The sequence below is a fragment of the Podarcis erhardii genome (genome assembly GCF_964252035.2).
Source record: "Podarcis erhardii genome assembly, chromosome: 3".
NCBI classification, from domain to species: Eukaryota; Metazoa; Chordata; class Lepidosauria; order Squamata; family Lacertidae; genus Podarcis; species Podarcis erhardii.
Genome location: NC_138507.1, coordinates 30,368,917 through 30,383,061, shown reverse-complemented (window position 1 = coordinate 30,383,061; position 14,145 = coordinate 30,368,917). Strand labels below are relative to the sequence as shown.

Sequence of the window (14,145 nt, the reverse complement as noted above, 5' to 3'; positions counted from 1 at the left end):
ACAGACACGTAAAAGCATGATTCATGGATGGTAGCCAGCACTGTCCAAGTGTCTATGGGCTCCTCCCTCTGTTTTTTTGCTATATTCTTGGGCATGGGGGCCTTTATTTTTTTCCCCCAAAAGGCTTCCAGGGTCAATCTCACCTTTGGCAAAGGTTTCTGGAATGCTTGCATCGCCAGCAGAAGAGGAGCTGCTGTAGTCCAGTTGTAGTACCTAGATCAAAAACAATTTGATGCACCATTATTGAAACTATCTGCCCAATATCAACACATGTGAAATATACTCGGAGTCAAGAATAGATTTCATGCTCTCTATTCAGCTCATAGTAGTGAGGAGGAATGGAAGTTCCCCCAGAATGTCTGCTTTATATACATTATTTACACAATGGGCCCCACGTGATTGGCTAATTCTGGGATTCACCTGTAGGCCAATCAGGTTGCGGGTTCACTTCCACCTGGAGCTGGATTGGGTGGCTCCTGTGGACCAATCAGACTGCTGCATTCTGGACCCTATTGTTCTAGGACCAATCAGACTGCTGCATTCTGAATCCTATTGTTCTAGGACCAATCAGACTGCTGCCTTTTAGATCCTATTCAACTCAGTACATAACAACACGCCTCAAGGCACAACTTCTCATATGTCAAGGAGCTAAGCAACTATACAGCTTTTAGAATACGTCTGAAGGCAGCCTTTTATAGGGAAGTGGTTTTTTTTTATAATGTTGAATGTTTTATTGTGTTATTATATATGTTAGAAGCCACCCAGAGTGGCTGGGGAAACCTAGTCAGATAAGTAGGGTACAAACATCATCATGCCATCAGGCTAGTGCAGTGGCATTGAGTTACATCTGCACTAGGACTGATCTGTAAGACTGAGAGCAAGATGGATAATGTACTGATTCACTTCTCTGGAGAAGCTCCTGTATGGCTACAGCTCGGTTGGTTAGAGCATGACACTGATAACACCAAGGCTGCAGGTTCAATCCCCCTATGAGACAGCTGCAATACAGGGGGCTGGATCAAATGATCCTTGAGGTCCCTTCCAAAACTCTACGATTCTATGAGCTATGGAAATAGCTTCAAATACTCTCATCTGTTGTTGTTGTTTTAATTATCATTATTTCTATAACTCTGCTGAGTTATACTTACTTGCTTCCAATCTTCACCACAAGGTTAGGGTCGTCGATAATAGCAGGATTGTCCACAAACTGCTGGTAACTTACTTCTTGTTCTAAGAACTTTTCTGTCAGGAGAGGAGGGAGGGCGAGGAAAGAATTCATGAGACGCAGGTAGTGATGGGATATATGGCAGAGCTGGCCCCGTCACTACTGCTTGAATAGCAGGCAATAAGGGGACCAAAGAAGGATAACTGCACCCCTTAAGACAGGTCCACCCAACCAGCAACATGCAGCGCCGAGGGACTTCTGGCGGTTCCCTCACTGCGAGAAGCAAAGCTACAGGGAACCAGGCAGAGGGCCTTCTCGGTAGTGGCGCCCGCCCTGTGGAACGCCCTCCCATTAGATGTCAGAGAGATAAACAACTACTAGCATGAGGGTCAAACAACAATGCCCAGAATTCTTTGAAGGGGGGGGGGAATCTGTGTTAATTCGAAGTTCAGTGGGTTCGCAGCCAAAAGTTCCATCATGCCTTGCTGTTCAACACCCACAAGAGGTCACTGTTTAGTTTTCCAGAAGAGGAACCAATACTAAAACGAAGAGGTGGTATAATAAATAGAAGTACAGAAGCTCTCTACATACCTTTAGATATTTCTTTGTTCTCACTAAGTCCCCCGCAAAGTGAGATAGCAATGGACGGCAGGTCCCTTATTCCATCTGAGGTGCTCTCGATGCCACTATCGATACCTGAGCTTCCGACTGTCTGAGGGGACTGGTTCGCTGAGCGGGGTGCATTTTCACTCGCAACCTTCGACTGGGCGGCATGTTCGTCACTGAGAAGAGAAGACTGGCTTAGCTGTCTCCGACACCCATACAAGCTCACATATCTCCTCATCTTACATGCCCAAACTTGAATCGTACTCCCTCGGTGCTGGCATTGCATCGGCCTGTGCACTGAGTTATCTCTCACAGCCAGGATGGGACCCCTGTGGCCTGAAGACATCTGCAGCTTTCCTTAACCACAGACAGCACGGCCTAATGGTCAGGGATAATGGGAGCTGGAGCCCAACAGGCTCCCCAAACTCGGCTGATGGTTAAAGCTTCCGAGCACAGGAATGTCATAAAAATGTACTTGACTGACAGAATTGTGGGGGTTTTTTTACATTGCTTCCAGGCTCGTTCCCACTTATCAGGACTCAGACATGAGCTGACTGCTGCACCCCCGAGACTCAGCTATCAGAACTCTTTTAGGGGGAAAAACCAAACGACATTTCTAGCCTTGTTGGCTGGAGAGGTTAATTTGAAGGTGTGATAAGTGTGTTTCTTTATGCATATACAGTTGCCTCCATGATTACTACTTCTATTTATATTTCAGTTACTTCTGTTCACTGTTTTCAAAAGGTATTAACAGTTAAAAACAGAAACATGGGGCAGCTGGATATATATATATATATATATATATATATATATATATATATGTATCTACTCAGAAGTAAGTCCCATTGAGATAAATGGAGCTTTCTCTCCCAGATAAGAGGGTTTAGGATTTTAAGCAAAGTTGGTATCAAGCGTACCAAACTCTGTGAAAGCTCTGCTCAAGCATGGAATTTTGCATGCAGATATCCTGAAAACCTCAGCTTTCATTTTAAGTGTGTTGGCGGCGGAAGGAACCGGTTAGGCTTAAAGGTGTGTGGATAATTGCTTGGTGAAATCTCAAAAGGCTGAGGGCTTTAGAAGGATTTGCAGTGGTCAGGGTAGGGACTCAGGGGCATGCGTAAATTCTTTCCACCCCTCAGAACTACCAAAATTCAAAACAAAGCAAACACAAAAGTTGCTTAAATTGCACGGTTTATCTTTTTGCCTGTACAATGTTCATGGGAATAAAGGTGCATCATCACATTCCATTATTTTAAGGAGCACCAGGGCCTCATTTTTTTAAAAAAATGCATGGCAGAATCCTCACTCCAGCTTTTGCCACCACACCCTTTGACCGTCCCCAAAGTTCTCACTTCTTCCTCATGAAGGTGAGAAGGAATGTTCAGGTCTGTCCTAATTGTGTCATCTGGACCCTAAACTGTGGGGAATCTCAGGTATGGTTCGTTTAAAGCAAACCAGCTTCATAAACTATGCTTTGAAGGTGGCTTGCTTCAACAAGCTATAGTTAACCACATTTTGTCTAGCTTGGGCCATCATAATAGGCTGTGCTCAATCTATAATGAAAGCAAAAGCTTCTGAATTCCTCCACATCAGAGAAGGAAGGGAGAGTATGTGAGCCCAAGGCAGAGTTTAGTATGCTCTTTCTCAACCTAGTGCCCTCCATACATTTAGTACTACAATTTCCATCTGCTTCAGCAAGAATGGCCAGTGACCAAGGACAACGGAAGTCACAGTCCAATACTTCCGGTGGGTACAAATTATCCGGCAGAATCTGATTTCCTAAACAACCTCTGAAGAATACTATGTGGAAAGTGAACGAATCATTCACCATTACTGGAGGATATAAGCTCCACTGACATTGTTGCAACCATTAGGAAACTGCTTCTTGATCCATGCACACCATTGTGGTCTGTTGAATCAGACAGATGCATTACAAGTGCTAATTAATACCATGCGTACTTTTTAGGAAAATAGAGTGCAGCAACCTCTGGCTCCATATCTGTGATGTCATCTAAATAAACACCGTCAGCACCAAGATGGCGGCTGCGCTTATCTGTGAAAGGCAAAAAAAAACCACGGTATTAATAGAAAGCACTCAATTTGAACACTCATTTCTCTCCTCCAGAGGAAGCTACAGATTCTGCTTGCCTGGTGTGTGTTTGTTTGTTTGAGGATGTACAGTCGGTCCACTGGCAAAATATCTAATTCTCATGGTAGCAACTAACGACCCTCATCTCCTTCAAAGCTGCCTTGGCCATAGGGCTTTGTCTTGGTTTAGGAAGGTGCATGTGAGTTATCCCTTCCTGATATAACATAATATAGAATGAGAGGGCAATGCTGCAGAGGAAGACAACAAAGGCAGGTGCAAAATTTGTAATTTCAAACAAAGAGCACTAAACCCCAGCCTTTGCTTTGCATCTGCACCCATTTGGTCATTTGCACAGTCACAGTTTGGCTTGGATTGACATGCAAACTGGTTCAGAATGTTCTTAGAATTAACGTAAGGGCTGTTGTTCTCTGGTCCCATGTGAGGCCATCCCATAAGCACCCAAGTTTGGCCACTGGAGAACAGGATGCCAGACTATATGGGCCTTTGGTCTGATCCAGAAGGGCTCTTTATTAGGTTCTTGAAGCCGGGGGGGAGGGGGGATGCAGCTATGGAGTGGGGAAGTGTGCCCCAATGACATAAAAGCTAAATAGCTCCCAGTATTGGGGGGGGGAACCCACCGAGAACATTAGAGAGCAAGCAATCATAAGTATTTCTGCTTGAAGATAGAGGAGAAACCTAGAGAGAATAGGAAACCTCCCACTGATTTCAAGGGGGCTGGGATTCTAGCTATCCCGCTTGCGAGCAAAGCAAAAAAACCAAAAAACCCAAATGCTTTAAAAGAGGAAACTTGTCTGTATCCTGCTGCATGCCTGTGAGAATGAGAGATCTTTCGCTTTCACAGTCAGCTGTAAACAAATGAACTTACGCAAGACACAGCTACACAAGCACATGACTACGTAAGAGCCTGAGAAAGCTGTCTGGAAGGTGAAATGCTTCAAGTTCCCACAACAAGGTAAACAAGGGATCTCCAAGCATTTCTTCCGCAGAGATTTCTTCTGCTGAGTCTCTTCACTTCCCCCTTTTGAGGTACAGAGCCTGACTTTCCACCAACAGACTCCTCCTCTAGCACCTGATACTTAAGTGATGGAAACTTACTGGAACATTCCTGAACCAAAGCTTGCCCTTCTTCCATTTTTGGAACTTCCGCTGAATTTCGCCCGAAGTGAAATTAAAAGGTCAGTTTTGGCAAGCAAGGTAGAGAGGAGGTGATGACCCCAGGACCACCTTCAAATTGGCTTCCAACTTTGCTTGTTGCGGAACAAGCCCTGGTAAATTTAACAAGGTTTGCTTCTGACTGACTGCACATAGTTAACAACTACTCTGGAATCTGTTTAAGGCAGAGTGACAAAACCTTTGACAAAATCTCCAAAGAAGCTCAAGGGAATATGACAGTGTCTCGGGACAATTTGTGCATCTTTCGCTGCAACAGCCAATTCAGCCAGTGTGTTTTGGGGCACTGGGAGGAATTCAGAAAGCTGAAGGTTTTCTCCCTTCCACCCCCCCCCCTTGCTCCCTATTCCCTATCCCCTCTAGGCTTGCAAATTTGGATCCATCTAAGGAAGACATTTCCCTTTCTTCCCCGGTCTCTCAGTCAAAAACCTCTTTGCAAATTAAGTTCCACTGCTGCTTATACAAAATACAAACTTCTTTCTTCCTTTCATCCCCATTATCTCATTTTTTAAAAAAACCAAAAACGAGGCACAATTAGTTTTTCTCTTAAGAAACTGCTTAAACTTTTCCAGTGCCTGGGTTCAAAACCAGAAGCAATCGTACAAGCAGCTTTTACCTTTTTTCCTGGAGGGAGAATCGGTCTTGCTGCTTGTTGGCTGTGCCAAACAAGCCATAGCCTGCTTGACGTCTTCATTTGCAGGGAGTGGAGGTGCAGCTGCCCCTAACATTTCTACATTTGGCTCATTTATCTCAGGTATTCCTTCTTGAAGCTCAGGTTCTTCCAGAGTCAGCACAGCATCCGCCTGTTCAACGGCAGGTAAGGGAGTACTACTCTGAAGATCCTCCAGAACGTCGTTTTGAATGACTCGAAAGTGAGTGCTTTCAGAAGGATTCACATTCACCGCAGAGCTGGATTCTTTTAGCCTGAGTGGAATAGCAGACTGGAAAGAGAATACACACCTGTTTAACAACGCTTCCCTGATTAAGAAGAAACAAGATGCTGTGAAAAGCAAGCACTGCTTTCACACCAAAACCTAAGTAATTGTCCTAACACTGCCATGTAATAATAAATAGCAGCAGCAACCCTGGGTTTGCAGCCAAGCACATGCTCAAAAAAAGGAAAAGCAGCCAATCTTTACTTTCCGATCAGGGTAACAGTCTGATAGTTGTGTCTATGGAAACCACTTTCCCAGGGCACAGTTACAAAGTCACAGAACTGTAGAGTTAGAAAGGGCCGCGAGGGTCATCTAGGCCAACCCTCTGCAATGCAGGAGTCTTTTTTTTTTGCCGTGTGAGGTTCGAACCCATGAACCCTGAGATGAAGGATCTCATGCTCTACGGACTGAGCTATTCCATACAGTCGGAGGGCACATGATGCAGCCATCTTGCTGAAGCTACGACGGCATGAGCCTGGGCATTGACTGGATGGAAGACCACCTGGGAATTCCCACACACACACATATACCATAGAACACCTTGGTTGGTTGACTGGTTGTCCCTCAAGTTGGCGAGACTCTTCTCACAAGAAACCAAGCCCATGGAATGAGCTGTTCAGCAGGCACCTTCTGTTTTAACATTTAAACACCTGTTTAAATGTTAAAACTAACCTATCCCAACAAGCACCTGCTGGCCATTAAGAGATTATCCTTCTGTAAAAGTTAGATGATCTCCAATTTTAAATTTCGATATGGTTTTTAATGTGTGGTTTTATATATTATTGCTGTAAACCGCTCTGATGTCTGGGGTATTTTTTAATGAACAGTGGTACATTTTTTATTTTTATTTTTTGCAAATGAATAAAATATAAATTGAATGCAATGACAAACTACAGTTTAAAACTTTTTGAAGCCACACCAGAGGAGAACAGGAAATCATCCTATCGCAATGATTGTGCACATAGCAATAAGTTTTGTTTTGGTGTTATGACTTCACCCTCCTTTAAAATATATTTGTTAGTTCTCTGTTACCTTAAGACAGTCAGCTCTAAAAACAGAAGAAAGATTGAAGCTATTTTATCATAGGCATTTGAAAATATTCCGGAGGAGGTTTCCCCTCATACCTTTGTGGCTTGAGGTAGTTCGCCCCAGTCCCAATGCATTTGTGGATTATTCTTCTGGACACCCCTTTCCAAAGATTTATTGACTAACTCAGAATCACTTTTAGGCGTTGGAGGCCGTGAACCTGAAGGACTGCAGAAAGAAGTGGGGAGGAAATGGGAGAAGACATACATTAAACAACAATAAGCGTAAGTACAACCTCAGGGCAATTTGAGATGATTTATAGCTATATTGTTAGTGGCAATCTGAACTGAAACATGCTGAATGCATTTCAGACTTAAAATGCAGTATGAGCCCAGTTCAATAGGCAGCCGAAAGCACGAGGTTTTAAAGTTACATGCAAAGTAATTTGTGAGACTCAAAACCCTAGCAATATAAAAGCTGCTTGCAAAGTACTTAGTGGGTCTATGAATGCAATATAAATATTCAAGCAACCCTAAGCACATTTATTGCAGGGGGTAGGGGTTGAATCCCACTAGCTTCCAATGGGATGTATACTTCCAAGAAAGTTTATTTAGGGTTTAAAGCTTAGTAACATAAATCAGTAGTTTGCCAGCACACAAATAGACTCCCATAGCTTTCTTTTGCAGAGAAAAGTCAATAAATGCTAATCTATGTTAGTATTCTGAAACCCCAGGAAAGCCACGTTTTGTGAACAGGTAATGTGCAAATGTGGCTGGCCATACACAAGGGTTCCGATACCATGAAAAAAAGGCAACAGGAGATGTTGATGATGATGATGATGATGACAATGGTTGACAACCCACCCTTGACCCTAAGGTCCCCAGGGTGGGATACACAACATTAAAACACAATATTAAAAAGAGTTTAGAGCAACTTATAATGCCAAAAACAAGGTGATTCCTAGAATTCTAGACCTCAGGTGTCCAAAGTTAAAGGGTACCCAAGGTTCCTTATCACAAGGATATCCTGGGACAGAATGAGTTAGACTCCTATAGCATGAATTCACTCAGTGCATTCTCTTCCATAGGGAGACACAGAATAGCCCTGCGACATGGAAATGCCTGAATCGGTCCTAAATGGACAGGTCACATGAACTACTAATCTGATTGTGGACAAAACGGTTGCCTTGGAAAACAAAGGATGCAATAAAAATCCATTAATGCAAGTAACGTTTTAATGCATAGTGGCAGCACTGACAAACTGATGGGAAGGAAGGAAGGGGGAAGGAACTGGTGCATTGATTCAGTTCTCCCTCAAGCACACACACACACACACACACACACACACATGCAGTGTCAAATCTGTGTAGGCTGTTACACAGGCAGCATTTGACCCATGGCCCCACCTCCCTGCACAAACATTTTTGTGCAAACATGTCCTGATCCAGAAAAATAATGTGCTGATCCCAGAGGATCAGGATGTAAATATTTGAAACTTGAATCTATGGATGTGCTTACACAAAACAAGAGGAACAATTTGTTTTCTTACTTAATGGGGGGGGGCGGGGATACAATAGCTCAGCTAGTGAAGAACTTTAGGATACAACAAACTAGTTTGTCCAACCAACTACAGTACATATATAAAAATGATACATGAGGCTGAAAAAATCCCAAGTTCTTGGTCCCCCTGGTACCCAAAAGCATTCTGATGTTGTCCAATTCTGACTTAATGCGCCCACCTAATATTGAGCAAACTAAACTTGAGTTCACACCACCAACACACTAAACGTAAGACGTGCGTCATAAGTCATCAAGAAGACATGAATAATTCGGTTCTGGGACTATTAAGAAGTTCTACAAAACTGCCTTTTTAAGCTAGGAAACTGCAACCCTTTTTGGTCTTGTGGACACATTTGGAATCTGGAGCAACCGGTGGGCACCACACAGAGAGATACAAATGCCGAAACCTATTCTGTTCATTGCGTGGACAGGCAGAGTCCCCAGATCCCGCGCGGTCCCCCCCGTCATGTGGAATAACGACTCAAGACAACGTGCTATGGGATTAAATTGGCCACAACTTTATTAAATTTCAAATGTGGGTAGACCTTGGCTCAGGCATTGGGCGTTCTCCCTCCCCAGTCCCCAGCCGGGGACCCAGGGAGCATCAGGGTTATCCAGTGGGGGGGGGGGATGGGCCGGCTCTGGAGAGCATATGTTCAAGCAGAGATAGCCGCCCCTGTTACGACGCCGCAGGGGAGAGCAATGACGACCTTTCGGCGCACGGCCAAAGCCTCCCTTCAAAAAACCCCTTTAACGGGGAACCCTGGTATCGCCGCCGCAAAGAGGAAGATGGACTAAAGGATTCCGCCCAAGGCCTGATACCGCCCAAGTTGTGACGTTTTGCTACGGGAAAGGCGAAACCTGCCAATGCAGGGAAATTCCTTTCCGGCCCTTTAACAGCGACCTTAACGTAGCAGCGCCCGCATACCTGTGAAGAAAAGTTAACCTGCAAAATAAGACATTAACTGAGGGTGGGTAGGGTGGGAGAAGCTCTGGAGCCAAGTGAGGATTCCCAGGTAAGATCCTCCCTCTATTGTGTGGGCAGGTAATCCCCCCCCTAGCTGGCCTGGTCTCCTTGGCAACACTTCCCCCAGGTGGGATTGGACAACTGACTGAGGTAGGCGGAGACCTCCAGGTATCCCACCTGGGGGGAGGCAAAGCCAAGCCTATGCTGTTGGGGCCGCTCCAGATCTAGGGGCTGCACGTGTCCACGCAAAGGGCGCCCCCCGTTTTAAGCGGGGAGCGGTCATTGCAGCAGAATGCTCCTTCCAGCCTAATTTCGGGAAATAGTGGGGGGGAGAGGTCCCCGTGGGCATCTGGAAAACCTACTGCAAGTGGGTCTGGACTACGTCGCCAATCCCTTTCTAAAGCCAAAGCCCAGATTAAACTGTTATCGTGTTGAAAGGGAAATGGCATCTCTGCATTACTAGAACAGGAACTATTTTTTTAATAATAGCCCTAAGAGTTTAACTGAGCGTTTAGTCTCAGTACTAATACACTTCTACATTATGGACAGCGTGAAAAAGAAAATGCATTATGCCAGGTCAAAACGCATTAGATCATAATTTGTGCTGTACTGTATTAGCAATCCCCTAGAAGAACACCATACCTTTCTTAAAAGTTGTCCTGCAACGAATAACGCAGCCCCGTTGCCTCAAAGAGTTTACAATTTGAGTTTGACAGAAAGCAGGTTCCCCGGGCGGCAAAAAAGCAAACACATTTAGACTGTGTGGAGAAGGACAGCATCAGGACTTCCACTAGTTCTGTGTGATCTTAGATTACATTTTCATTGGAACTGCAGAAATCTGGAAGCATCAGGGTGTGGAGGGTTTATGAGCCAGCAAACTGGATGTTAGCAGTCTGCTCTTCTCTAATGTATTTTGGCATCCAGCTGAGCAGACCCAAAATAAGCCTTAAAGGCTGGAACTGTTCCTCAAACTTAGCTCCTTGACACACCTTGACAATGCACCTCCCGGCTCATCACACCCATTCCAGCTTCAGGATTCAATTCACAATGACTCTGGTATTCCCAAGTAAATGTGTGTGAAATGCACAGGAGTAGTAGTTCAGGCCTTGGTGACTTCAAGACTAGGTTACTGCAATGCACTCCATGCAGAGATTTCCTTGCTCTTGATATGGAAACTACAGATAGTGCTGAATGCTGCTTCATGGATGCTGACAGGAGTGAAACCCTGCACTGGTTATGCATTTACTACTGCGCTGAGTTCAAAGTATCACTATTAATATAAAGCTCCTAATAGCCTGGAACCTGTTTATTTGAGGGATCGATTTACCCCAAATGCACCCACTCAACTTCTCACAGGAACTTTCACTGTGCTCTTCTTGGTTCCTGCTAAGTTCAGGCAAGGCTATCCAGGAATGTAGCAGCCAGTGTGTGTTTTAATCTCTTTTTAGCTTATTATAGATTTTATTATTTTTTTTAAAAAAAAATCACTGACAATTTTAATGTCTCTGTTTTGCTTGTAGAGGTTGCAATTACAAGCAAGCAACATGTATGTACATATTGTTAAATAAATACATCTTTAGACGATGGTGGATGATAGACAGATGATAGATAGATCGATAGATGATAGATGGTAGAGATAGATAGGGAAAAATTATATCCAGAATGTATGCCTTGCCAACAGGCACTAAATGTCACCTTCTCTAAAAGGGTGGCTGTATTTTCTGCAGGCTTTCTGGCAAATTTAAAGGATCTTGGGCTACACCTGGCAATTTTGCAACATCACATAAACAGGAAATACAGTGTTATCTTCTAAAGAAGAGACAGTGAAAAAGGAAAAGCAAGCAAAACAGACTGCCCAGATAGGACATTATGAACCTATAAACGCTACAGGACCCACCAAGTCAAAGGGGAAGCCCAAGAATTAATGGAACTTCATTCAGAGTTGCCTACAGATTTCCCTCAGTTCAAAAAGCATATAGGTCAGCTGCCAGCAATACGGGAGGACAACTTCAAGAGGGAATGAAAGATGGAGGGGCAAGCCTTGCTCCCCCCCCCCACTGCCCTCCCCACCAAAGTAGACTGCCAGCAAGGAAGTGTAGAGAAGCATTTTCTGCTGCTTCATTTGTCCATATACATAAAAATCTTATTACAGAAGTTCATCAGGAATGACAAACATGGATGCCAGCTGAAAACGCTGTGCCGTTAATAATAATAATAATAATAATAATAATAATAATAATAATAATAATTTATTATTTATACCAGCCACTCTGGGCGGCTTCCAACAAAACACTAAAATACAATAACCTATAAAACATTAAAGGCTTCCCTAAACAGGGCTGCCTTTGGATGTCTTCTAAAAGTTTGGTAGTTATTTTTCTCTTTGACATCTGGTGGGAGGGCATGGCAAGCTTTGTTTACTGAACGCGAGTCAAATAAACATGCAAAATTAGATCAACTCACTAGGGGATCAGAACATTCGTCAATGCAAATCACCCTGTGCAACTCACCCTAATTCAAAACCTTCCAGAAAACCCACGACAGCTGGTTGCCAGCAAGTCCTGTTGCCTGTTGCAACCACACCTTCTGCATACATCTCTTGCTTCAAAAGATTACTGAGGAAACAGGGCTGGTGTTACTCAAGAGCCTCTAGTTCAGGGGAGGGGGCTGGGGAAGCTGTGTGCCCCTGGATGTTGTTGAAATTCAGCTCCCATCAGTCCCAGACACCAAGGATGATGAGAGGTCTAATTCTTCAATATCTTGAGGGCCGCACATTCCCTCACTCCTGTCCTAGTTGCTAATTCCTAGCATATATAGAAACATGGGTCCTGCACCCAGTCATATGTCCTGTTCTTCTCCTTTACTTAGAAAGTACTAGAAGATGCTAAATGCTGCTGATTTTCCCTCAGTACATGAAAGCATGGTAAATATATATATGTAGGCACTTCCTCCGCTAGCACTGTGAAAGGAAAAACGACCAGCGGGTTGCCATCATCACTGTGTCTTCCACCAACATAATTCTCCCCTTGTCTGTTTGTTTTAAACTATGACAACGTTTTGTATCGCAGTGCAGCCTTTGGGAATTTTGCTTCAGTCTTCCCCAGCGCAAACACGAACCGCTTTTAAACACAACTTGCTTTGAAAAGAAAGCACAGTTGTTCTATAACTCAAGAGCCTGTTCTCTCTTTTTTCAGCAAACGATATATTTATTCACCGCAGTTTGTCTGTGGGAACAAATATATATTTCAACATATTAACTTTGGACAGGAAGTACGAACGTGGATTTTTTAAACAAACAAGCAAACCATCGGGCTATTTTAAAATGCCTAAACTCCCTGCTGTTTAAGAGAGATTTGAAATTAGGTGTCCCTAAAAATGTCTACTCAGATTCTGGTTTTTGCAACTTTCTTGCCCTGATCATGCGCTTGGTCGGCAATGGATGGTTATGTGCTCATATCACCTGCATGTTTGGAGCTCATATCACCTGCAGGTTTGGAGCTTTCCCCTCTCACTGAAGTAATGAGGAAGCTCTTGTGGTCAAGGGAGCTCCAAAGGTGCATCAGAGCCCCTGTGCCTACAAAAGATCATTGGAAATGTACACCTGTGCTGTACCATGAGAAAACTACCTGCATTCGAGCTGGGTTGACCAAAGGGGACCTAGTGTTGGATAAGACAGTAGCCTAAGGGTTTGGCAGTCATGAACCCTGAGGAAATGCAGGCAGCGCAACAAAAATAAGGGGAAAGGAAGTGGAAGAGGAGGAGAAATGTACAGGAGCTGGAGAAATAACAAAGGACTGAACTGCAGATGATAACCAGCCCAATTTTTGGCCAGAGGTCTACAGTTTCTGCGTCATTAATACAGTGGCAACATAACGTGAAATGAAAACCCTAATTGCTAACCCCAGTTTCCTGCCAAGCAACTGTGTTAGTAATAAGGAGTAGTTTGGTAAGTCTGAGGAAGGCTGCAAAACTGTTAAAAAGAGTTAAAAGGGTTAATCAGCATTCCAACAAACCAAAGGAGAACTTTGCGGAGAGTTGCTGTTCTACCTGTCTGTAGCAGGATAGTGAGAAGACTGCTGAGGGCAAGAACTAGATAATCCTCCATCTGCTGGAACAGTAAGATGAGAGGACTTCCCTGGGCAAGTTCTGGGCTTACTGGACAGTGTGAGGTGTAGTAAAAGGAAGGGAAAAAACAGGCATCATTATTCCACAATACGCTGCAATCAACACATGCTGCTGGGACACACAGTGACATCCCTGCCCGCTTGAAAACAAGGAACTCGGCTTAAAGAGAACTGAGTTTCTAAGCAACAAGATCCGGAATCGCTATAAGCAAATGTACAGTAAGTCAGTGCACCGTTCAGAGAGACACCAGACTACAGCACACAAAAGGTTGCAATCATTTGCAAATATGACAGCCACCATTATAATAACATATGCAAAAAAGTGATCCACCCTGGCCTCTTCTGGTGCAACAAGTGCGAATTTGAGGGTGAAGAGTACAAACTGATCTCATCAGAGGAAACAGGCAGAAATGTTATCTAAAATATATGTGTTGCACAGACATGCTCCACTGCCGTTTAGCCTTTCTCTAGCAACTGGATTAA

General features: G+C 44.0%; 1 protein-coding gene across 6 annotated transcripts in view; it reads right to left on the bottom strand.

The window, feature by feature from the left end:
• LPIN1 (lipin 1) overlaps window positions 1–14,145 on the bottom strand; it is an 84,572-nt gene that overhangs the window by 16,533 nt on the left and 53,894 nt on the right. For 5 of the 6 annotated variants that reach the window (XM_081856930.1, XM_081856932.1, XM_081856931.1 and 2 more), the window contains 7 exons: window positions 13,586–13,693; window positions 7,111–7,240; window positions 5,668–5,992; window positions 3,731–3,824; window positions 1,757–1,947; window positions 1,149–1,242; window positions 144–213 (listed from right to left, as the gene is read on the bottom strand). In XM_081856930.1, the coding sequence (XP_081713056.1) occupies window positions 144–213; window positions 1,149–1,242; window positions 1,757–1,947; window positions 3,731–3,824; window positions 5,668–5,992; window positions 7,111–7,240; window positions 13,586–13,693 (1,012 nt within the window). The remainder of the gene's footprint in view (window positions 1–143; window positions 214–1,148; window positions 1,243–1,756; window positions 1,948–3,730; window positions 3,825–5,667; window positions 5,993–7,110; window positions 7,241–13,585; window positions 13,694–14,145) is intronic. The other variant, XM_081856933.1, reaches the window with a different exon arrangement.